At 38.5% G+C, this 26,203-nt stretch overlaps 1 protein-coding gene across 3 annotated transcripts in view; it reads right to left on the bottom strand.

Moving 5' to 3' along the window:
* anapc1 (anaphase promoting complex subunit 1) overlaps window positions 1-26,203 on the bottom strand; it is a 46,470-nt gene that overhangs the window by 2,595 nt on the left and 17,672 nt on the right. For 2 of the 3 annotated variants that reach the window (XM_075479794.1, XM_075479811.1), the window contains exons 25-51: window positions 26,004-26,082; window positions 25,224-25,260; window positions 24,834-24,907; window positions 23,919-24,097; window positions 23,236-23,322; window positions 22,956-23,095; window positions 22,546-22,664; window positions 22,004-22,134; window positions 21,642-21,782; window positions 19,862-20,014; window positions 19,644-19,725; window positions 19,262-19,353; window positions 18,811-18,945; window positions 18,280-18,362; window positions 16,936-17,014; window positions 16,749-16,823; window positions 16,104-16,156; window positions 15,787-15,940; window positions 15,446-15,642; window positions 10,650-10,736; window positions 9,879-9,996; window positions 6,945-7,022; window positions 6,726-6,793; window positions 6,336-6,474; window positions 5,133-5,219; window positions 2,365-2,460; window positions 1,914-2,103 (exon numbers count right to left, since the gene is read on the bottom strand). In XM_075479794.1, coding sequence (XP_075335909.1) covers window positions 1,914-2,103; window positions 2,365-2,460; window positions 5,133-5,219; window positions 6,336-6,474; window positions 6,726-6,793; window positions 6,945-7,022; window positions 9,879-9,996; window positions 10,650-10,736; window positions 15,446-15,642; window positions 15,787-15,940; window positions 16,104-16,156; window positions 16,749-16,823; window positions 16,936-17,014; window positions 18,280-18,362; window positions 18,811-18,945; window positions 19,262-19,353; window positions 19,644-19,725; window positions 19,862-20,014; window positions 21,642-21,782; window positions 22,004-22,134; window positions 22,546-22,664; window positions 22,956-23,095; window positions 23,236-23,322; window positions 23,919-24,097; window positions 24,834-24,907; window positions 25,224-25,260; window positions 26,004-26,082 — 2,953 coding nt within the window. The remainder of the gene's footprint in view (window positions 1-1,913; window positions 2,104-2,364; window positions 2,461-5,132; window positions 5,220-6,335; window positions 6,475-6,725; window positions 6,794-6,944; window positions 7,023-9,878; window positions 9,997-10,649; window positions 10,737-15,445; window positions 15,643-15,786; window positions 15,941-16,103; window positions 16,157-16,748; window positions 16,824-16,935; window positions 17,015-18,279; window positions 18,363-18,810; window positions 18,946-19,261; window positions 19,354-19,643; window positions 19,726-19,861; window positions 20,015-21,641; window positions 21,783-22,003; window positions 22,135-22,545; window positions 22,665-22,955; window positions 23,096-23,235; window positions 23,323-23,918; window positions 24,098-24,833; window positions 24,908-25,223; window positions 25,261-26,003; window positions 26,083-26,203) is intronic. The other variant, XM_075479803.1, reaches the window with a different exon arrangement.

Raw genomic sequence — 26,203 nt, 5'->3', positions numbered from 1 at the left:
TCAGTTCCAAAATACTTTAACTTTCCTGATGCCTGAAGTTAAGTTCGTGTGCATCGCCTTCCAACTGTCTGTCAAATAATAGAATGATGTCTAATGAAACGGCAAAGTAAAGGCATGTTTGAACTGTTCATATGATCCCAGTCTTGTCCAACTGCTTCACCTGTTTCCCACGGCTCCTGAAGTGCGTTTCTGTACTGGAAGAATGCGTTTGTTTGCGTGAGTGCGCATGTTCAGTGTTGGAATGTGTGTGTGGGTGTATACAGAGTCTGTTCAACCTCGAAACTATGACATTAATGCGCTACACCCTTTACTTGAAAAACAACTGAAACACATCCAGCATGTGACACTGCTCCTCAGTTATGTTTTTAATCACATGTTGTGTAAGTTGATGATCAGGGTAAAACGCCTGCTCGTGTCTGTCCATCAAGTTGGAACAATTAAATAATTTGGCAGGTAAAAGCAGGCTTGTTCATCATTCCAAAGCATAAAATTGCTGCTGCTTTGAAAGGGTAACGGCTGACAGCTGACACAAGATGCCTTGTTGATTGTGTCTCCTCTACAAATTGCCTTGCTGCCTTTCAGTTGGACTAATACCTGCTGTAAAGGCTGCCCTGCTGTAAATACCAGGACAACTATGAAGATCCTGTTTAGGATGGAGTATTAATCTTAAATTGAGAGTGGGTTTTCACATGTTTATCACCACCTCTGCAGTAAACAGATGCATCCTGTATCATTGGGCCATATTTACACTCTTTCCTTAGGTTTGAGATAAGAATGGCTGGTTTATTACTTAATATAAGACACTGACTTCCATAGTTTGATTCACCAAGTTTGGGTCAGAACTAAGAAAATCCTTTGCAATGAAAAAAAAAGGCTCTGTTGGCTGTGAGCCCCTGCAAGTGAAGATTACTGAGCTTCTGTTCGGCCCATTTCATGTTGTGGTCACCTTTACCAATCACTACCCATACCTGAAATTTGAAGTGCTGTAGCTCAGCACATGCAGTATGGACCTCTGGGCTTGCTCTTTACCCTCTGGCGGCAAATCCTATGGGTCCCGTGTGTAGCGGGGTGGAGCAAAACCTGGATGATCAATCAGACTGGAAGCCGGGGAGTCTGGAGGCCGGGAGCATTGAACTTTTTGTTGTGCTCCTTGAGCCATGACTGGTCAATTTTGGGGGCGTGGCAAAGCATATTTTTTTGACTGGCGGAGGTTGCTGCCATCCGAGTGACATAAATGGTTAGTAAATGTCAAAGTAGACCTGAAATTTTGCAGCAGAGCACTGCAATGTTATCAAATGATCTGCCCTATTCCTTCAACCTGTGAGTGGATTTATCGCTGTGGCGTATTTGGGAAATATTTAACAATAAGTCAATTAAAAATGTACATTACAGAACTTCAAATATCTTGTTTGCAGTTCTCAAATTAGCCACATCTCCTTTTGTTTATTCGAGCTTTGTTTTTTCATTTTTCTTTATTAATCTGGTCATCATATTCTGGATTCTGTCTAGAAATGGGAAACTGTTCACCTCAATCTCATCAAGCCCTGGCTAAAGTAAATTAACCATTACTTCTTCTTTATTTTTGTTTCCACTTTTGCAGGCATTATTATGAAATAGTGCCAATCGTTTCATGAATTGACAGGTGGACCTGCAAAAAACCATTTCATTTAAAGATTTGGACCTGATTTAAAAAAAAAAAAAAAATTAAAATCACTCATCTGATCAACATTTTTGCCCAATAATAAAGAATTGATTAAGCATCAGAACAATACTTCAAATCGATACAAGAATCCAAACAGATTACTTATTATGACATCCAAGCACTATTTTTTAATCCATCAAAAGTGTCTTCAAATATCTCTCCATCCATCCATCCATCCATCCATCCATGATGTTGCCAGTTGTATCCTCACCTTTGAGCCAGTCGTCCAGTGCTACATCCACTGCATTCTTCATGACGGGCAGAAACTCTGAGGTGAGCAGGGTGTCATGGCGATCAGCAGGACCTCGCAGCATCCTGCTGTCCCACAACTCCACCACCAGACGTAGCTGCCACAAGGGGAAGGTCTGCTGCAGGTCACTGCGATGCAGGGCACCCACTGCCTGTGAGAGAGATGATCACAAAAATAGGAGTTTATTTGGTTCCAAATTGCTCACTTTAATTCTGTATTGCATAAAATATGCATGATTTACAAGGTGGCCAATTCTGTCCATACCTAAAACTAATCTTAAAGGGACTTTTTATATTACTGCATTCTACATTGGAAAATTTAAACTAAAACATTTGTTCTACAAATGCTAAAACAATTATGAGCCATCATATTCATCGTATGCATGAGTCCGTGTTGTGTTTGGGTGTGTTACCTGCTCAATAGCGACATAAGTGGGCAGCATCTCTGGACACTCCTGCGTCACACATTCATACAGCATAGCTGAGAACAACACCAGGGTGTCTTCTCTCTGGGAAAATAACACAGAAGTCTTAATGCAGCTGAATTTTCCATCTGTTTATGCTGTATTGTGCACTGATGATGACGACTTCTTGAAACATTTTGTACTGAATCGTTGTTAGTCAAACACAGACCTTATGGTTAAGCAGACATTTTCCCCCCGCCCAATTTATGTGATAAAGCTGCTGATGTTAACTGCGTGTAAACTCAACTTGCTTGTGCACAAAGACTGAGTACATTTAAGGCTGTTCTTTTCATAGAAATGACTTTTAAATTACTCATAAGATCGTATTAATCAAACTTAAGAGGACATGAGTTGTCCATGCACCACAGTTAACTGAGTAAAAAGTCCAATATAAGACCTGAAGTATAAGTATTTATCAATGTTTTTCTCAGAAAGCAATCTATTTTCCTAGCATGGTGAATTGATTCATTTGTAAGTTGTTCCTCAATTAAAATTATTAAGGTCATCTATTTATTTTCAAAAGCTTTTTAAGGACAAATATGGAGTCTGGTAAGATTAGTACAATTCTATCTGTATAAGGAGGTATTTCAAGCTTAGTAAAACCAAAACGAGCGCAACAAATCTTGCAATCATCGGCCCAAAAAAACCACAGCATCCTCAATTTAAATATGAAGACCATGTTTACACTCAATAACCAAGGATTGGTAGAGGAATAAGCAGAGGTGGAGGTGGTGTGATTGGACTGATAAAAATTTAAATTCAATTATGGAACGCTGTGGTACAATTTGATTAATTTTGTTTTATTTCAGTGCACAAGCTGAAACTAGTGGCCTCTGCAATCTAACCAATTAACCTAAAGCCGTGATAAAGCAGCCTCTTTACTCAGAAAGAATAGGAGTCAAGTGACTAATAAGCAGAGTAACCATTTGTCAAGACAATCTTCATTATCTGTTCGAAATCTTTAAATCACACTCTGTGTGTGCGTGTGTTATGTGCTAAGCACATCAGGTTTAAACAAGATTTCATCTGCCACGTTCCAACACAGAACCTTGGCGTGCTGGCTCTTGGACCGTCACATTTACAGCTATTTTTTACGGGGGAAAAAAAGCAAGATGTGGATTTCTACCTGATCAGTCCTTCTGACCATCATGAAACACTGATTTGAATGAAAGTCCTCAACAACTACTGACTGGATAAACCTGAAATTTGGGACAAACATTCAGCATAGCCCCCTGCAGGGGGACAACTGAGGGTAACAGCTATGATGATCCCCCAGCCTTTCATCGTGGATGTTCAAAACAATTTGGTTTACGACTGAATGTCTGCAAAACAACTGGCATTCATGAGCGGCATGGCAGCGGACCCTCAGCCTCGTTCACATGCTGAGACAAAGTTAAGGTTGGCGGTCTTTCTCAAAATGCTTAAAACCTGAATATCAAATCTTAGCCATGTTTTCCTGGAGTCTTGTCAGTTCCTTCCAAATAAAAACTAAAGTTTCAAGATAGTGGACCATTTAACACATCCACTGTACTGCTGTTCATAAACACAGACGGGCTGTAATTCATCTCGACTAAAAGCTGGCGCGGTTGTTTTGGGAAATTGTTTCACTTGTGGTGCAAGTTTTTACATCATTCCTGTTGATTACAGACACATGTAGGATTGCATGCGTACTCAATGATTAAAGGATTTTAAGAAGGGACAATATATATTATCAGCATTAAAATTCAACCAACAAAATGATTTTCCCACTATTGCCTGATTCAGTATCATTTCTGTGGAATACAATGATTATAGCAAAGACACACAAGGCATTCATGTCTTTGCTTGTTTGTTTATGTCTTGTATTTCAGTCTATTTCTTTTTTTTTTGTTTGTTTAACTTCTTTTAGCTGGCCATAAGTATGCAGATATACACCTTCCAGAAGAAGACCCGAAAATATTTACAACATATAAGCCAGGGTCCCCTTAAATATGTTTATTTTACTTTTCGGAAAAAGAAAACGCGTCTGGGTGTTTTCTGTGCTGTCTGGAAGGAAAAGTGTGGAGATGATTGTCAGCAGCGATAACAGCCACACACCAACAAAATCTCCTATGTTACTATTCCTTGTGTGAATGAGAGCGTACCATCATGTTCTGATAACATATTACATGAACTATGTGCAACTTCTTATTTAATTTATTTATTCATCAACATAAGAGCACCATCTGGAATTCCTACTCTATAGAATAGCACTGTTTTCTTTGTAATTATATAGGTTTGAAATATAAACAGCTAAATTCCCGTGATATTGTCAGAGTTCCCCAGAAAAATTACTTAACTCCCCGAAGCGTTTGTCTGGAAAAACCCTCTCAAAGCTCAACTGTTATAAAAACATCCAATGACAAAAAGAAACATGGCCCATAAGTGAACTCTGCTATCACACATCAGGATCATATCCCATCATCACCTGCAGTACATGTCTATACTAAACAGTCAATTCTGCAGTGACCCAGATAATTGAACATTGAGCTGGGATGTCTAAAGTTGTAGTTATGGAAATTACACTGTATAATATAATGTCTAGGTCTGCTAAAGTGGATGATTATTAGTTATGATTGATTAAACCAGCCACCGACTTTCTCATATTCACCCATGAATCTACCATGCCTGCAAGGAGATGCAATTATAGGGTATATCTTCGTAGTGTAGCCACATACATCTCTGGGTATAAAACTCACGTGTTTCATCCCTTCAGAAGCTTTACAGAAGAACTCGGCAAACGAGATGAGAGCGGGCTCAGAGGTGAAAGTGGAGATGGCTTCAGGCTGCAGAAAAACACACCAAAAGTGTAAAATCATTCAGATGAATAGAACAGTTGAGGAGGTAAAGGGAAAAGGAGAGGACTAAAAGAGACAATTTAGGAAGTGTAAATGGAAATATTATTTATACAGGATAGATTCAAGAGGAAATGGGGAAAAAAAGGAAAGGAAAGGGGAGGAAGGACATTCAGGACTAGTGGAGTGAACAGTGTGTGTGTTTGTTCCCCCTCTGGAACTGCAGGTATATTGATTGCATAGACTGAAAACATCAGGAAGCCAGTAATAGTCTGTCAGCCACACAGCTACCTGCTGAACCCACAGCGACAACCTGCCAAGACTGGACTCAACCATTCACTGGGGAGGGGTTGAAATCCTTTACACTTGCTTCCATTCATGTGTTGGTCTGTTTCCAAACGTGTTTATCAAAGAGGAGGCTTTTAAAAGCAAAATGCAAAGTAAAACTTTCAAAGTGGTCAACAAGGATTAAAGTTTCCATTCTGTTTGGTCTGCAGAGCAGGAACTCTCCACCCACTGCAATGGAGTTTTACAGTAAAATATTCTTTAATAGTTAAAAATATCCATGAGAAATGACAGTTCACATAAGTGGACATCAGCACAGACAGATTCATACTCTCCCAGTAACTGAAAAGACCTGTGCGTGGATGATAACTCAAATGAGATCAATCTAATATGCAAAAAATATATCTACATATAAACTCTCAGTATCCGTGGCATGATAGTCCAATTAGCTATTAAAAGCTGTATTCAGAATAAACACCAAGTGAATTTTAGAGGCACATAAAAAGGACAGAAAGCCAAAAAGCATATTGTGCAAGATTAGGTGTGGATTGTTTCTACATGACTTGACCAAAAATGTTACACTTAATTTGCAACATGCAGGCATGACCTCATGAATTAGAGAGACAAGACTAAATGTTGCGTTGGTGCTTTGTGGTAAACAAGCACAGCTGATACCAGCAAGAATTCACAACATTCAGTCTGTATGTAATCTAAGAGCAGGAGCTGGCATTTGCTGTCAGATCATTTAGCTCTACAGAGAGTAATCTGAGCTCTTTTGATGGATGTTGTTATTTGGTGAATGTGACATTCTCTTGTGGTTACCTTGAAGGCCCTGACTCCATTGTTTCGGTGGTTGACGGCTGTGGCCAGCAGGCTCTTCCAACCCTGAGGGTCGTCTTTGTAAGGCAGCTGACCGGCCCGCAGTTTTACATACAACACTCCATCTCTGGAAAGGATGGACCTGTGGGAGATACAGAGGCAGACTATTTTAAATCAGCAATTCACAGCTTTGCTTTGGATTGTATCAATCCATCTATGGCAGAAAAAAATAAAAAATAAATCAAACTGGCTGATGAAAAGTTTCATTAATGAAAAATCTCTTGTACAAAAGCATCCTGACAGCAGCAGTACAATTTTATATATTAAGACAAACACATAATTCCAAAATTTATATGAAATTTAAACCTGTGTTTCACTCTCCTCTATACTTACTTCAGATGCTGTGTTTCTTTGCTGAGGTCTACAGACAGTTCCCAGTAACGTGGCCCCTTCACCTTCACCTACAATCAATATTTTACCCAAAAAAATAATAAATAAAAATCAGAAAATAAAGGGATTAGGAATTCAAGGTGCAAAAGAATTAGGCTGGATGGCAAAAATGAGTTGATAGTGCTTATATGGAAGCTGTAAACTGCTGCCCTCAGACTTTACCCGTTTGAGAAGGTGCAGTTCAGGAAGCATGGTGGGAGCCATTAGTTCAACTGTTGTCTCGTCATACCACTTAGTTTCCTGAAATTAAAAGGAAACAATTTAATTGCAACACAGACATGCATCTACTGTTTAACACTTGTGAAGTTTAATGTAGCTGCAGGGTGTTTACACATCTTACATTTTAAGTGTACCGACTATCATTATTGAGAAGTGACATGAGCAATATTGTAGGTATTGTATAGTATCTGTATGCATGTTGCCAAGGATTAGCAGGAAAAATAACAGATAAAAGAGCAAAACTGACCTTTAGGGACAGCTCTAACTAAATAATAATATAAATGTATTAAGCTTATTTTAAAAGGAGCTTTAGTTGAGTTTTTGTCTCTCAGATGTCTAAAATAAAAATCTAAAATAAATTAAACTTCTGCCACATTTGCATGTGTGCAAGTACTCTGAAACCATCTGGTGCATCCAGTCTTAATGAGTTATGTATTCATTCCAGGGGCCCACGATTTAAAGGGGCCCAGAGAGGCCCTAATAAAATTATAATACTGACATGAAAATAATATGACACTAAGTTATTAACCAACTTATAATCATAAATATATTTTATTTACAAGTGTCATTCTATAGATGATGATGTTTAAATGATGAGAAATCATAACAGGTAATTGGCCATTTTGTTTTTTGATGGTGTTTTTTTTTGCTGAGATTTTATTTGGTTCTCCACAGATGATAATTGCTATTATTTTCATGGAAGATTTTATTTTATATTTAACTTCTCTCACACAAGGAGATAGATAATGGCTGTTAATGTCCATAGCAACAAGCTGAGCTTTCTGCTGAGAACTAAATTGAAATTATGTCTCCTGTCGAAGATGGTGCTGAATACAAACAGTAACCCGTCTTTAACCTGCAACCCTATTTCATCTGTGGAAATACGGGAAAACGAGTGCTCGTCTCAATTCAACACATTATTTATCCCTGTACAGATAACCATGGAGTGAGACTAGCCACTTCTAACAACAGGTGCACATAGAGTTGACAGCTACAGCAATGGAAGGCTACACCATTGAAAATAAAAGGTGGATTTATTAACAAATGGGGTTGATGGCTACAAAACTAAAAAAAATAACTATTTGTTAGAGAGTTAAAAAGCATTAGTTGCTTTAAATACTCAAACCCAAAAGTGAAGCAAAAGAGGAGTTGCAGACTAAAATATGGTTGGCAAGATCCAATATGCCCTTTCATTTTCTCTATAATTCTAAGCCTCACAATTTCTCTCCAATAATCGCATGTTAGAAGAATAGTTCAGAACCATATGAGTTAAATGCTTGACTTTGACTCTTTGAATGCTAAAACTAAATAGTTTTTTCCCCCAAACAAAGGGAATCACTTTTTGTAAACAGAAGCCTGTAGATGACTATGTTGTGAGTTATTAGCTGGAATATACAATCAGACCACAGCCTGAAAACTTACCAAGTTCTAGCTCAAATCTGATCAAAATAGCCCAAAAAAATTAAACTAAAAGTGTGTCCAGGTGCTCTCAAACAGTAACCACACGGCCCACAGAAATATCTTTCTCTTTGTCTGCCATATCTTTCCCCAGACTTGTCGTTGTCATCTGCACTGCGTCCTGAAGTGCAGATTTAGATGCGTCCCATTTTACCCTTCAAAATGTTCAAGACCAATGCAGACCTCAGTTTACACACACAACAGGCAAGGATTTGCTGTAGCCAGGTTTCTTTAAACAGGACTGCTCGTTAGATATTTCGAGATACACAGGCAATTACATATGCTCATTTTCAAAATTTTCGTCTTCAACAAGCTCATTTACAGCTGGAGCAGTGTGAACACGACAGAAGAGGGACATGCACCATCTTGCAACATGGACTTCTGTAACCTGTGGACACCACACAAGCTCCTGTAGTCTCAAATGAAATACCAGTTAAAAGTTAGCAATGTTAATGAGCCCTATCAAGAAAACCAGACTTATAAGAGAGAATATATTAAAGATTAGGCACAGCTGCCGGTTTATTGGAAGTAATGCAAAGGCAGTCTGTAGGAATAGATCAAAGAAACAATTTCTTGGAGCTAAAAGTTTTTCAGAACTGGATTGTCAAGCCCCTCCGTAATTAAAAGAAACAAATAATTGAGTTGCTTTAGAGACACCCTTTTTGTATTTAGGCATCGATTGTGGTAACCATGTTCAAGAATCTTAGTTTACCAAGGGTTGGCTGCATGTGTACACAGCAAGTTATGTAGATAACAGTCGACTGGCAGGCAGACGGCCTTTCAATGGGTTAATGAAAAAATGGACAGAAAGGACAGTTAAGTTCTTGCAGAAGGTGCACTCTTAGCATTTCTTCACACGCAGTGAAATGTAATAAAATGCTTAAAAAGAATCAATCATGGTTACAAAAGATCCATTTGAAGTTCAGAACAAATCGTGAACTTATCATACAAATTGTTCCTCTCTATATATCTTGTACATGACACGACTGGAAAAGAGAGCAGAGGTGTGTTATGACAAAATGGCTCATTATCAAGTGATGCACACAAAGATGCCAGCAGCATACTCGTTGACACAGAATACAATGGGTGCGGTGTTTCGACACTTTGGCTGCGTATGTTGCTCCTAACAATGGAAAGTTTTTTGTTTACCAAACAATTGCTTCAACGGGGATTTAAATATATGTTCTGCTAGGCATTCAGGGCTTTTTCATTTCCACATATTTAAAACAATGGCTGGTGGAGAGTGAGCAAAATACATTTTTCCAGTGACGAGACATCCAGGTTCCACCAAAAGACTTCATACAGAAAATTAGAAAAATGATTTTCCCTTTCAAAGGCATTAATATTTGTAATTAAATAATTCTAACAAAACAAATGGAGGACAAAGGAAGACTTCAAAAAGATGTCATGTGAACTGACCTTATAGGTGACTTCTAAAAGGGCATAGCAAGGCTTTAGGGAGTCCACATCCACAGGAACCAGCAGCCGTGGCTCTGCAGCCAGTACAGCCAGATGCCGCAGAGCCTGCAAGTGGTAGCTGCAGCAACAATAGCAACATCATCTCAGTTTTCATTCAAATGAAATGAAACGAAACATATCCAGTTTACTGCCTATTAAAAATATAAAGAACAATGTTGTTAAAGCTTTAATGTACAGGACAAATCATTTTCTTCATATCATTTGATCATTCATTCATTGATTTTGCTTCAAATGACATTTTCCCCAATCACATACAAGCATAACGTAATCTGCATCATTCCCCATTACCAAATAGCTCAGGAATGTCTCCCTGTATTTAAAAAGCAATGAGTCACATTGAGGTTTTTTATCCATCTGGTTTCCAGGAGAGAAGTTTGGGAGTAGTAATGCTCCATTAACCCCTGACAGGGATTCAATTACAGAAGAAACACGGCATGCTTTGAAACTTTAAAGAAACTAAAAATGAAATGATTAATACTCACTGCCGTCATTGAATTCAATAAAAAATTCTATCAAGTAAATTAATTGTGTTATAAGCTACCACTGGTGACAGGGATGTTTTATTGAAGACGATGTACAACAAGTCCTCGTGTGCGCATTCATGAGCCACAGTCAGTTTCTGCCAGGTCTCATTGAAACTTTCATGGTCTCAGTACATTAACAAGCCCAGGTAGCTTTTTATAATGGTGTGTGTGTGTATACTGGTCTCACCGGTTATCTGTACTGTGAGAAGGGAAGTGTGGGTACAAGGCACAAAGCAGAGCAGCAATGGCTGAATTGGACGTGCTGAGGGTATACCTGATAAAAGAAACAAAATCAGAAATACCAAAAATGTATTCCTCTCCACTGCACTCAGACCCAAAAACATCAATAAGCAAGCAGATGACAAAAATCACAAAGAATGTACATAAATTAATGATTAAAACTAGAAAAATGTACACTATGACTGGTTTGTGATGTAAACTGGGGACAAATATGTCATGGTAATAAGTAAAATGCATGAATGGATTTCTCATTGTGAACATACAACACATCATGGAGTTTTAAACAGTGGTATGCTCCATATTAAACATCTTGCAATAAACCATCTGTTCTCTTTGTCAAACCAGGTGTGTGTCATAATCCTCTTCGCACCATCAAAGGCCAAAATATGGCCTCTTAAACAAAATAGCAGGCAGTTAAGTGTTTACTTTAACGACTACGGTCATTATGATAATGCTGAGTCTGGCCCTGACAGCCGCTTAGGCCTGGGAGATTGTACTTGTAAGAGCACTCAGAGTCATCGGAGGCAAAGGATGTTGCACTTCATTTAATGACTGCTTGTGTCATGCTTAATGTATCTAAGAAGATTTATTTGTTTCACTATACCTTCAAAGAGCCATACGGTCTGTAACGCTCATGAAAAACAGGAATATATTTTTTGTGACTCACTTTCACTTGATGTCATATACGTGATAATTTCTTGATAAATAATGGATACTTTCCCCTCCTCATCATCCTGAAAAGCTCAAATTATGGTTCCCCACTGAGGACATGAAATGCAGCAAAGGGGTAGCATCTACTGGCAGTGATGTAATGTATTCAGAAATATGTTAACATTTGTGTTGAGTCCAATGTAAATAAGAAGTATTGATAACCTTAGAACGAGGAAAGAAACAATGATGTTTGAATTTTTTATCAAATGAAACAAACTTCACTAATGCCACACTCTGGTAAAATGTGTGTGATTTACAAGTAAGAGAAACACGCAAAACCTAAGAAAACCTTAGCAGTCAAAAACTTCTGAGGGGAGCTAATCCAAAAATGGTTCAATAATTCTCATGCCCATGCTGACTTATAATGAGCAATATATATCAAAAGAGTCTTACTTCTCAACCTTCGGCCATGTTGCACGATTATTTTGCCAGATTAACCAAGAGTCAAACAAACCCAACACTGGTTTTAAAGCAGGATTTTTAGGTTTTTTTTTTGCATATTTTGTGACTACTGTAGTTTTTCTACTCAGAAGGGGACAGTGAGACACATTAGGTTGGTTGTAATTTGTAATTCATACAGCTCAGAGTCTCTATATCCTTCATGCTAGACCTTTAAATGGAAAAAGGTTAGAAGCCACCGCTGTGCTCTTCACCAAATACTGTAAAAAACTTTGCTAAGACACAGCAGATCAACAATGAAGCATCATCACAACAAGAAATCTCTCAACTTTGCATCTGTCAAACAGCAACAATACACACAGAAATATCCTGGTCTCTGAGCTTTTGCTTCACAGCTGCTGACAATTACAGAACAATGAGCATGTCTCCATGAGATATGAGTGTAACGTGCTTTGGATAAAAGCGTCTGTTAATTTCATAAACATAAAATCTAATTACTGTTAGTTCAACCAATGCCGGACTTTTACAATACATGTAAGTCTGACCAAAAAAGCATATTTTTCTTTTGTCAGACAGCGAAATACATCAGAAATGGTCGTCCATTCAGACTATGTGTCACGACATATTGAAGCATTTCCACAATGTCGATCAACTCAAATAAAATCCTGTGACTGGAGTTTCATCTGACAAAAATCAACATTCAAGTAACTTAAAGACAACATCTGTGCAGTAAATTCAGCCTAATTGCATGTGAGATTATTTCTCCCAGTGAGAAAGTAAGAAGCGGCCCACAGCACAGCAGAGTCAGAGAAAGTTCAGTCAACAACCGCCCAGATCCTGTTAAATAGCCAAGCCAAGCTGTAACTGTAGCTTGACTCAACTGTGCATGCAGAAAATGTCCTTTTACATTATATTGGGTTTCAGTGTGTGCAACAAAATATAAAACACCTGTTTTACTTGTTGTTTCTACACACTATAAAAAGCTCGTAAAAATAATCATTCATTGGTTAACGTGAGGAAATCCAACCAAAGTTATTTCAGAAGTTATTTTAGACCAACAGTGTGCAGGGGGAACTGCTTGCCTGGACACCAACTGTGATGAAAAGTTCAGTTTCACTTCAATTTCCCTCTAAACACTGAATAAATGAGAAGAGAAACTAACTGAGCAAACAGAAAGAGAGATGGAGAAAGGGTGAGAGAACTCAAAAGAACCACACATCAGAGATAAGCAGTTGGAAAACAGAGGTGAGAAAATGAATGAGACAAAGCAATGAATGACGGCAATGTTGTGATAACAGTGAAATGTTCATAAATCAAATATTGTAATGGAGACGAGTGAGAGATTGAATGACAGATAAGCATAGGGAGAAAGTAAAGGAAATGCTACAATGACATGACATGACATGACTCTGCCCTCCAGTATGGCCTACAACTTCTGCAGACCCCCAGTAAACCACCCTTCATAATACACACTTTGGTGTCTGACATTCAAACCTGCAGCCCCTGCAGCTGTGGGAGCTTTCAGCTGGCAGGTCTAAAACAAAACATGACCTGAATAAAATCAAAAGGTTCATCTGATTATGACTGGAGGTTGACAGACATTTGCAACATATAATGACAGAGCGGGTGCTGTTGTTTCTCTTGAAAATACACAGGGCACGGTCAGTGGTTTGAGGAACCTGGTTTGAGTGTGTGAATATGTCTGTGTGAATATAAATGTCATTCATTATGCACAACACAGCGGACTTGTGTGTATTTTTTTGGCTATCACACACAATGAGTGTGTATGGGGTGTACCTGGTCCTTCCCAGAAGCAGCAGTCCCACATCTAGTGGGTGTGCTTTTGTTTGCAGTTTGTGTTGTATGTGTGCAGTTCGTGGCATCCAGAAATCCAGGCTTCATGTGACAGGATACGTGTAGGATAAAATTAAGGGCAGCTCAAAGAATCATAAGTTTCTTTGTTTAAACAATGGAAGCAGTGTTTTCAGTTCAGGTTTTTGCAGCACACAACATGAGCTTAAAACAAAAGAGTCAAATTCACAGGGACAGCTGGGTGCTCCTCAAACAAAGTGTAGTGGTCTTAAAATAATAATCACCTTATTACTACATCCCATTAGCCTGGCTGACGCGTCCACAATCTCGATGAGATGGTGGTCTGGGAACTAGGTGTGCATTTTCTCGTATTTGAGGCGTGGTTTACGAATGCCTAGAGCCGTTTATTGGGCGTTACGAATGTCTATCAAATGGCGTCTGGTTCTTCCCATGCTGCTTTGCGCGCGATTCATAGCCAATTGTATCACTTATACCAGATGACGACAGAAATTCGACGAGGAAGAAGAAGAAAAAAAAGTAAAATAAAAGTAAACTTGCGCTCTAAGCTACTTAAAGTGATGGTTCGGAGTAGATTCACCCTAGGGTCATTTGAACCGTGACATCCAGCCAAGTTTTTCCGATATTGGCCGAACATCAGCTGAGTTACTGAGTTATCCCGAATAGCTTAGTACAAGCGCTAACGGACCCTGGCAGTATCTCCAAAATTACCACACTAAAATCACATGCCATGACACCAAACTTCTACAGTAGTACAAATATGGTCTGTACTCACAAAACAATGCATTTGGAAGTTTGTACATAGTCCAGGAGTTTATTATTATCAACACAAGCCTGATAGCTTCTCTGCTGCTAAAGCTGCGTCGACGTCACTTCCTTGATCTGGGAGCTTCAAAGTAAGATGAGGGTTGATCTACTACTGTAGACAACAAAGTATATGCTATATTCTACATGAATTTTTATGTTGTAGAGTTGTGAATTTATTTTATCAATGGAGAAATTGAGCAGCCTTGCTTTGTTGTCTACAGTAGTAGATCAACCCTCATCTTACATTGAAGCTCCCAGCTCCCTGAAGTGACGTCGACGCAGCTTTAGCAGCAGAAAATAAGTGCTCCAAACAGAGGCGCCATTCAAAAGTATCCTGATAGGCCAAGATATTGTTTATCAGTGTCTGTAGAATATGTTGAGCATAAGAAAAATATTGAATATCACCAGCCTAAAAGAAAAAAAAAGAAAGAAAAAAAAGGGTAAAACTGACAAATAAATTTCAGTCCAATGCGCAGAGAAGATGTTATAAGTATGAGTTCATGGTTTCTGTGTGCAGGAACTGACTGGAACTGCACAGACGCACACTCAGTCCTATTCATGGTACCTTTTGGCTCAGCTGTGATGACACTTCGCACACATCACATAATTGGTCTACAGAACATGGCACATATATGGATAACAGTGAATCTCTTGCACAGTCTCGCCTACAAGACATACATTTTTTTTTTGGGGGGGGGGGGGACCCGTGAGGATGATCAAATGTGCACCAAACAGGCCTCACACGCAACAAAACCATGAACTGGAAGGATGGTGTGCTCTCAAATTACACGAGTTTATTAAAGCAAGTGTTCCAGATGTAAGGCATTTAAATGCTGTTTGAAGGAACCTGTAATTTTCTTTTTCCCCAAATAAAGGATTTGCAAAATGTAGAACTATTATGTAGATTGATACAGTTTGTTATGTATAGGGTTATGTATGATGCTAAGGAAACAGTAAGTCCATCCAGAAGTGCCTGTATATGTGTGATTGCCTCACCTGCCTCCTCCCAGGAAGAGCAAACCAAGTGCCATGTGATGAGCCATGTGGAAGCCATAATTCATCTCGCCGCCAGTTTGCTTGTGGAGGAAGCGACAGAGCTGCAGGACCTTCAGGTTCCCGGTACCAGACATTACCATGGACATAGCCAGCAGAATCATCGACAGACCAGTTTGTAGGTTGTAATAACCCCTCTGCTGGGGGGGGCAGCAAGCATGTGGCAAAGAAAAAGAGATTAAACGTATTAAAATACCTGTATGTATAAGCACTTCTAATGACTGTAGCAAATTTCAAAGGCCAGTCAAAGAGGATTTAAAAAAAAAAAAAAAAAAAACACTCACAGCGACCACAGGACCTGTACCAGTACAAGATATGATCTTCATAAAGGTCATGGCCAACTCATAGAGGCAGTCGAAGGCATCAGAATTGGCAGATCCAGCAAAGCGTAGGCCTAATGCCATACAGGCCCCGGCTGTAATGTAGTCTTGGGCTTGGCTGAAACAAACAGATAGCATTTTATAATCAGTCCAGTTAGAGGGCTACTTGGGAAAACAACACAGCAGCTGCCGATACAAAAGTAATCAGTTTTCACACAGAAAATACATCAAACGAATGATCTACTTGTTCATGCATTTATTTTTTTGCCTTAAATACTCACACCATTGCCTCCACGTTATAGTCTTCTGAAGGATCAAAATTTCCCCTCATGATCTGAGAACAAAGCAAGATAAAAGATACAAATATGGGTTGATAGGTTTCAGTAGTAACAGTTTTACTGATACTTTCTTTTGTAGACATATGTAACAGGATGACTGTCCACTTTGTTCATTTATGTGACACTAAAATTCTCCAAAAATTAAAAAAATTAATTGCTATACAGAATACAATTTTTATTCACTTGAAAGACATGAGAAATGCAATTAGAAGTCCTGCATCATTGCTGAGCATAACATCAGGGAGTCAGTGTGGGAATATATGAATAGACAGAACATCTCAGAGGTCGCATGAGGATGGGGCTCCAAGCCAGTAGCGGTACAGATTTGATGAACTGGATGTCGCAGGAGGTGTATTCTGTTACACTTACTATGCCACAAAAATCAGTGTACGTTTTGACACAAAACGGCAGAAAATGGCAAAAAAAAATTGCTTAACTCCTGAATTAAATAAGAGAAAAATGTCTCGATCTGCACAAATAAACCAAATTTCTCAGTTGGAGATACTTTGTACACCGTCTTATTGCCATGTCTGCATTATAATTACATATATGTACACTCAGTAGTGCCGTGTGTATGCATTTCCTCACCTGGGGTATGTTACTCTCGACCCACTCAGTATTAGGGAGGATTTCATCCCACATGATGATACAGCGGGCAAGAGTCTGAAGGGGTGGAGAGGCAAGAAGAAGCAGCAGGTGTGCCAGATTAAGAAAAGGTGGGGGGAAAAAAAAAACTCTCGTTCACACATATACATGCATATAATGCCACACACACCCTCAGCAGCAGAAACTCAGGCTTAATGAAGTCCAGCAGAAACCAAGTGTCTGGAGGTTTCAGCCAATCAGCAATCGACCTAATGGGCAGAACCAGGATGAGAAAAGGGAGTGTTAATACATTCCTTCAACACCCTCTCCACCAAGAGGCAGACAGCATCAGATGAGCCTTTAAGAAATCAGGAGCCTCTTGACCAACAGACAGTTGGGAGGTGGAGGAGTCTTGTTCTTCACTAACGTAGGTTATGATGCTCTGATGTTCACATGCACAAGAATTAGCAGAACACATAAATCAGCATCAAATATAAAGCTGTAATAAAGGAAAGATTCTGTACACATCGCACAGTCTGTCATTTATAAATGTGCAATATTTGTGTCATGGTACTAAATGACATCTCACACTGGAAATAAAGTCATTCTACATCATCATGACCATTCCTCCATACATACAGACAACAAGAGCTATTTTAAGACAAGAGGCAGAAGCCCATATTGTTTTTTTTCCCCCAATTTGTACATCCTCAATTCCTCTCCAAACGACTCTCCTCCTATCTTTCATCCCAACTATGATGATAGCAGAGGAGGTGGGGAAGAAACACAAGGAGAGATGAGTCAACATGCATTTAACAGTCTGAGACTCCCAGGTTTCATGGTATTTTAAACAAGCACAAATGAAATATGAAAGGGGGCACAGCTCTATCAACTCACCATTGTTTCCCTTTAATTGCATTCTAATTTCAATTTAATTAGCAAAGTGGAGTGATGTATCGTGTGCCTTGTAAATGTCACAGAAATAATACTTCAGCATAAGATACACCTGTGAATACTCTCTCATAGCTCCTCTGACCAGCCTCCTTGTTACTCTCCCCATTAGCTTCATCTTAAAAATAACACGTTTTTAAGATTTTGTGCTGGGACCGATATCCGTGTCACAGGAAGGAAGACAGAGGATGCAGAAAATAGAGAAGTTAGGAGAGAGAGTTTTAACAGTGCTGCAACATTGTGTGTGGGATAATATGAATAGATAGAACGTCTCAGAAAGCCTAATTCACAGAAGAACTGTTTCCAAAGATGTTTCAAATAAAACACAAGGTCAATAATTTGACTTAAAACTATGTGCACATATGTTACATCCATGCCAAATGTCAATGAAATTTATAATAATTAGTACATATAATGTAAGAAATAACACAAAATTTAAATAATGCATGTAAAGCACTAGATCAGCAGCCTAACTCGTCAACAATTAAAACGTACAAAAACCCTCTGATATTTTACATTTCTAAAAAGTGATATTCTCTGCTTTTTAGAGGGGTGGATTTAGGAGTTGCCTTTCATCTCTCACCTGTTGTTGGTCTTGAGGTAGATCATGGCGAGGGCCAGCGTGGCCCCTGGACACGTCACGTCAACATTTATTGTGTCACCCTCCTGAAACAACCAATAACAAAGTTCGTTAGCGAACCAAAGTCAGCTCATCGGTCACTTCAAATCATTTGTGAAACTATTTTTTACTGTGATGACACTTGTCAGCCGGTCACGTGTTAGCCATTCAAAAAAATTTGGATTAAACATTTACAGGCAACTTTTGACGTCTGCTAAGAGAAGTCTGACTTAAGCCAGATGGTCAAAGTCTATAATAAACATGAGAGAGACCAACACAATGTTTGGTTTAATATATCGATATATCTAATATATCTTAATTTCTGAGATATTCTTTGTTTGTAATATTAAAATAAAAGGCAAAAATATTTTCAAGGATATGAAGGGAATGTGACCCTTGGACACTTTTACAGTGCTACCAAATATATCTGCTTGAAGCAATATTCTAAGAATACAGTAAAATAAAACTGTTTACACCATTGAGGGATATGTCTACCTTGATTTGGTAGCTCGGGGACTTGTGTCTCTCCCGACTGGCCCCAGTCTGAGCTCTGCGATGGCCCCCTACCATATACTGATACAACTGCTCAGGCACATTAAGGTCTGTCATCCCGATTAGATTACTGCCATGCTGAAATAACAAGGAGGGGAGGAGAGACAGGCAAGAGAAGGGGAGAAAATGATGAGTGAAACAGAGTAAGAATTAAAATAGAGGAAAAAAGGGTCTGAGAAGTCATACAAGTATCAGAGAGAAGCCACTGCCTCTTTCTTAACATGCCATTATGGACCAAACAAAAAAAAAAAAAGAAAAGAAAAAAGTACACCATTCTTTAATTCTAAGTCATTAATTCCCCCCAACGCTCTCTGTGACCAACAGTTTAAAACATCAAAGATGTTTCAGCAGATATTTGTTTGACCAGCAGGGAATTTTCATGAGAGCAACTTACCCCGAGACAGACCATGCCCAGGGCGAGTCCAGCAGCCAGTGAATAGGACTCTCTGTCAGTACAGTACTCCATCTCTGGACCAGGGGGACGGCCTAATCAACAAAAAAAAAAAAAATCTTAACTCAGAGAATTAACCAATTATGAAAGCTGGATGTAGAAATAGCTCAAATAAATTGTTAAATTGCTGACCAATCATTACAGCTCTTTAGTAATGTTGATGAATTTTGCACAGCTTGTTCATTACCACTGACCATCAGTAAGGGTGAGCTTTGATCAATTAATTGTTTGAGTGACCCAGTTTTACACAGTGGTTTACTTATATTTGAAAAATGTCTCGTTCTGTTAGCTCTCCATTTTCCACACAAACACAGAACACACACACCTATTTCAGACAACAACACTTCAGCATTGTGTCTGTGCCCTGTTCCCTGGTACACCAACCCAATACCAATTACAGCAGCAACCTGCAAGACACACGGCGAGAGAATTTAATCGTTATTGCTGAATTTATGTGTGAAACCGTTTCATAGATATCAATTATAGCTTGCAGATCCTAATGAACAAAGTATATTCACCCCAAGTATGCACACTGACTCTTACCTGAACATTGTGCGGCACATCCAGCTCAGTGGACGTTGGTGGGAGAAGCGCAGGTATGTGTATACTGAGCAGACGGGTGATTGACATGTCCATGGTGCCCAGTTTGGCTGAAGATACGCCAAGAAGGAGTCCAATGCTGGTCATCTCATGGCCCTGACAAAGATAAGGATTTGTTTGTGCATGTTTTTGGTGGAGACAACTTACATTGACTCTGGTATTGTAATCACATGTAGTTGTGTCCTGACTTAAGCTGATGATGTCTTATAGCTGAAACTTGTAGATCATGTATGTTAATAAACTGGATGACTGTGCATCAGTGGATACAGGTATTCTATTTTCTTTTCTATTGTTTTAATTCTTCTGAGTGATTATTTAAAGATCCTGAGTTGTATTTGCAAAAAGCCTGAGTAAGAAATTTTTACCCCCATTTCTATTGAAAAAGTTGTTAGTGTTTGTACAAACCTGCTGCAGTGTGGCAAGCACACTATGGTGACTAAAATAAAAAGAAGACCGCTCTTTAATCTGTTCAAAACTACAGCAACACACAATTCTAATGAACTGATCCTCGGTATGTCAGCGTCATTTCTCTGTTTGAGCTAGAGTAGAAACCAACAGAAAACCACCAGCTACATAAAGGCTTCACCCTCAACCACGTTCACAACTTTCATTCACACTGGAGGCTGCAAACAATTCATTTCCCTATCAAATCTACGTCATCTGCCTCAGTTCTTTTCACAGTAAATCAATGTATGTTGAGTTGGTAATACCAATCAGGAAACATATTCCTGTGAATTTCTTATTACAAATTTAAAAGGGGATTTTGACAGTAATTGTGACGCCAGCTTCTTATGATTTCATTAGCTGTTGATATCCAATTTATATCTACAAGATTAAATTAGTTTAACTTTAATGCATCAACCAACACATCACTGCAGTCTGGGTCAAATATAATTTTTACATAATCATAACCTGTATGGTCCAAGGAATTCTAAGGTCAGCCCACTTAGAAGAGGGCAAGAAAAACAGATTTCTTCTTTTTTCATTAAAAAAAAAATAAAAAATGAAGGTGTCAGCAATTTTACTGCACGCAATGAGAACTTACAGAAGTTTTCTCGCAATTTCAAGTAGTTTAAGATCACAAGATCAATCCTACAGTGCATCCACGCAGAATTAACTGGTAGTGAAAGTACATCGTGATCATTACAGATTAAATTACAGTTTTACTTCACCGTATGGACAAAAACAGGAATTGTAAATCAATCAGTCAAGAAGTGGATAATCTGCTTGGAATTCGCTTCTTTGTCTTAAACCGTATCGTTGTTCTCACTTGTAAACTCGCAGCATCCTGTTTTTCTCACCAGAAAGTGGGAAAAACGTATCTCTTACAAAAGTTCTCAGAAGGCTGAGTTTCACTATGACAAGCAGCTTGTCTTTGATGCAGGTTTACAACTTTCATTTACACTCATCTCGAGAAAAGCGTATATATGGTTGTGTATGTGCAAGTTCAACAGAGTAAATGGGTGCATCTTTGCATGAACTGTATTCAACTTCATATTTGCCAATCTTTTGAAGTTGCCTGTGTAAGACCGGTAATCTAAAGCACCATCTACTGTAAACTGAGTCTTTACATAAGTTAAAATCAATATATCCACATGTATATGGTAATAGTTTTCTAAACAACAAAAAAAATATTTTACTCTGCATTTGCTGAGAAACTCAAAGAGTGAAATAATCACTCCAATAGTTTCTGCACTCGTATGCATTGCGCGCATGTGTGCACCTTGGTGAGGTAGTCATGTATGTTGAGTGTGGCCAGCTTAGTGAGGTGTCCATTGAGCCCCAAGGCCATAAGGAACCCTGCATACTCATTAGCCAGCTCAGGGCTCTTTGGCTTGTTGTAGGCGATCCAGGCTGAGTCCACCTAAAGAAGCACAAAACTAAATAAATCATAAAAACATAAACTAACATGTCCATCTGACCTAACTCTCTTTATCTCTGCTTGTAAAGCATTTGGTAACATTTTTAATAAAATATCTACTAATAATACTTCATCATGACTGTTATCAAATATATTTTTTTTGACATATACAAAGGAACATAGGAGTTGATGAGGAGGTGGCACAGCTCTGGTTTCAGTCTGACCTGTGAAGCAGGCGCTATTTTGAGTCCGGCCGCGACACCGTTATGGAAGCTTGGCCAGCTGGTCATGTTGGGAGGAACGTCGATATTCCCACTGTTGAGATCTACCATAGTATTCCTGGGAGGGGCACGGCCTGGAGATCAAAAATAGAAACCATCAAAAAAATTGTCTCCAAAAACTTTCATTTTTAATACTCTCGCCAAATGTGTTAAGATTTTTTTTTCTTATTTTATGTAAACAATAATACAAAGAAAAATGCAAGTTAAAACTCAAGCTTTTTTCTTTTTAAATTGATGAATGACTTTGTTAAGTACCGTCTCTTTAAATCACTTATAGTGCATTGAAACAGTTTTTAAAAAATTACTGATTTAACCATCTTCAAATTTCCTGGTTCTCCTAAAATTGCTTCAGAGATTTATTGGTTTATTTTCAATCTTCCTCTGTGGGACCTACCTGCTAAACCTTCAGAGAAATTCCACAAATTCCGTGATTTATCATAAAGGGACAAGTGTTAAAACGGTAAGAGCTTTCATCACCACATTACCTGTGAGGTTGAGCTTTGGTACGGGTAAAGGTTCAGTTGGTACTGGGTGATAGGAAAAGAGTGTGAAGAGGCCTCGGCCAACTGGAAGAGCCATTGTCCTCTGACACAACTGCAGGAGTCTAAGGTGGACATAAAGAAAGAAAAAAAAACAAAGAGTGAACAAGAAATTAAAGCTATTGAAAGAGCACAGACTCAAACAAAGATTAAACCAACACCAACTCAATATCAATTACATTAAAACTGTAAAAAAAAAACATGTAGAAGAAGAGTAGATGAGACGAACTATGGACCAAATAAAAGGCAATGGGACACACACTGTACATGCCCTTTAAGTCTGTTGTATTGTTTTCTGATAACATCCTTGTTTTAGGTCTAAACACAATCGTGACACAAATTTACTTTGTACTTACTTGTTCTCTTTCTCTTCTATGTACTCGTGGTCGGAAACCTCGGGTAGCTGAACAACACTGACCCGAACAGGCCTGGAGCTCTGCAGCAACCTCCTGACCTCCTGGATCCTCAGATCCTGACTCCAAATCAGTCCTGTGACCTGAGGGTATAAATCTGAAGATAATTTTCTCTTCTGTTGAACAAGATATCCGAAAAGTACTTTGCAAAATGTTAGAAAATGTTATCTCTGAGGGAAGACAAATTAATTGTTAAAAAGAATATGTTCAATAATTCAGTTACCTCTTGAATGATGTCTGACATCCCATCTTCTTCCTCATCTGCTTCTGTGGTTGCAGGAGGTTTCAAGGACAGTCCTGAACCTACAGACTGGAAATACATAATGATCCATACATTTGACTTTTTAGCCACAGTGAAGGCTGCCAAAAATTTACATTGTAGATACAGTATGCAATGATTCAGTTATGGATAATTATCTTAATATTCTCACAGATTTTAAGAAGAATAACTATTCATTTCAGAGGGCAATGGTGCCAAATCCCAGAAATACAAAGGTGGTATGAACACTTATCATTTTTGGTTGTTTTTACAGTGTAAACGAGTTTACTGATGTCCATTGAATACCAAAAAGAGACGAACATCAGCAACTCAAAATATTGCCAAGTGGAGTGAAGGTAGCAGGTCTTCACCATATTCTTTACAATTCAAAACACATTAAAACCTATGACAAATCTTATTTACCGTGTCTGTGGCATTTCTAAGACCTTTAAAAAATGGATTTAAAGACTCTAAGGGCCATTTTTATGGAAATCTATGGCCTTATTTCAAATGAATAATTGAATGAATTTAAGACTTTTAGGGGTCAGTAGAAACCCTGGTTTTATTGATGGCTAATATGAAACAATGTCTGCATCTTAATCTAACTCAACAAAAAAGCCGCAAGTTTGAATTTATTTCATACTCACAGCTCTGCTCTTGGCCAAGGTGGTCTTGTGGGCTTGTTTGGTCAGGTCCTGTCGCCCAATCAGCAGACAGACGTCCTCTGACCAGCCAGAACATGGCTGCTCACGGCATCGATAAATGGCTTCTCTAATGGGCAAAGCGACACCGAAAGGGACAGACTCCAAGTCTTTCAGGGTGAAACCTACTCAATTGAAGACAAAAATGTGCGATTTTATTTTAGTTATGCAAGAAGCAGCATCCTAATTTAGAAGCTCTTACACTTTTAAAAGAAAAAATATTAAGACCGGTGGTCGAGTTTGAATTGGCGCTAGTGGCAACCTTTTGCATCAGTTCTGGTCATAAATTTTTTCTTTCTTTTGTCTTTCAGAGATTTTCTACTAAACTTTTTCATTTTTTAATCATTTTCATTTAATTATTTCATAAGGGACCTCTGCTGGTGATTGCCAAGGGAAAGTTATTTACATTTCAAAGGAGCTGACTGATTTTTATAAAATCCAAACTAATGCTGGGAATAAAACCCTAAGTTCAAATAAGTTTAAGAGGAGACTACTAGGATGTAGGGCAGGAGCAAAACAGAGAGCAAGGAGGAAGAACTTAAAACCATTTCTCCTCTTGATCATCATGAGGAACCTGAGATCACTGGCAGATAGTGGACAAGCTTGGAGCTTTTTTCAAATACACAGTGGGAACAGACATGGCTGCTGAAACATATTCTGGACTCGTGTCTCTATATCCAACTTTCAGACATTAAACATATAGAGACTGTATAGAGGAAAGAGTAAAATAAGAGGGATTGCAGTAAGTTGATAACAGATGGTGCAATCTTAGACATGTTTCTGAGACAAAGTGTCTGCACCCCAGATAATGCTAGTTTCCATCTATGTCTTTTTTTGCCCCAAAAAAATAACGTTTCTTACCCTGTGAGGTGAGCCAGACCACCAGCTGCTCAGCCAAACTCTCACTGGAAAACTTAACCTTCACACTGCTCTGTCTAGAAAAAAAACAAAACATGCCAATATCAGGAAGATAAATAAAAGACAACATGAGTGGCCATTTCAAAATTATTGTCTTAGTTTAGTTTCAAAATGCACTTGACTTGCTCAAGGATAGAAGTTTGAAATGTTCTTTAAAAGGTCTTTACTGATCTTTGAAAAAACATCAAAGAAAAGGATTTCAATCCATTTTACTGTGATTAGGACAATAAACAGTAAAATGACTGTAAATGTTAATGTACACTATTCCTTTAAGTTACTTAAAAAGCTAAAACAAAAAAAATCATTCATCTCATTCCTATGAGCTTGTATTACCTTCTGAAGTGTGGTTCAGTCGCAGAGGACTTCTGGCCTGAAAAGAATGAGAGTGAAGGAGAAAAAGGCAAATAGCTGTTAACCAGGGAATGTGGTCAGTTGTATCAATTTACCCCCCGAGGCCTAATATGGCTCTAATATATATTTTCACAGATTCTGAAGTAACCAGGATTCATATAATTTTCAAGCATGCACAATTAGCTGGTAAAATTTGGTGCGAATAAAGGATGAGTGAATGACTTTGTTTATGTGGGATGGCATTTTTTGTTGTTCTACTTGTAACTGAAAAACAAAAGACAGTGCTGGACACAAATCTATATAAATATATTTATTTTATTATTAAAAATGCATATGAGCAACAAAGTCATGGCTAAATTCTGGGTCAGTGAAAAAACGGCTGATTTGAAACAAATACCTGCAGCGATGGTTGTCACCTAAGAGCTGCATTGGGTTTTTGTCATAGCAAAAGTAACCAGGCCCTGAAGCGGGGAACTACATAAGTGGCAGCTAATAAGGGTGGCTCGTCAATACATGCATACACAGAGGAACACACACTGTCCAGGATGAAATAAAAGGCAACCAAAAAAAATAATTGAGGATAAACACAAAGGTACCTTTCACTTTTAGTCTCAGGCACAGTTTCAAGGAAATAAAAATAAGATGGAGGCTGTCTGCATTTCAAATGGGACTGAAAGTCATGGTAAAATGCTTTTAGTCTAGCATCCATGTGGTGGAAGTGCTTGGGACGAGTTCTAGCCTCAAAGCTGTTGCAATACATACCTGCAGAGAGTTTGACCAGGTACTTCGAAACATCTGTCGTGGTAGCATTATCATTTCCAATGATGTAGAGAGCATAACTCTGAGAGAAAATAGAAATAAACACAGTATAAATATTAATATCATTATAATAATTGTCATATGCATCTGATCTACAAATGTTTCAATGAAGGGTAACACTCAATACGCAGGGTTTTCCCTTT

This window comes from Odontesthes bonariensis, chromosome 2 (assembly GCF_027942865.1).
Source record: "Odontesthes bonariensis isolate fOdoBon6 chromosome 2, fOdoBon6.hap1, whole genome shotgun sequence".
Lineage (NCBI taxonomy): Eukaryota > Metazoa > Chordata > Actinopteri > Atheriniformes > Atherinopsidae > Odontesthes > Odontesthes bonariensis.
Note: the sequence above shows the minus strand (reverse complement) of the source record. Positions and strands in the feature narration are given on the sequence as shown.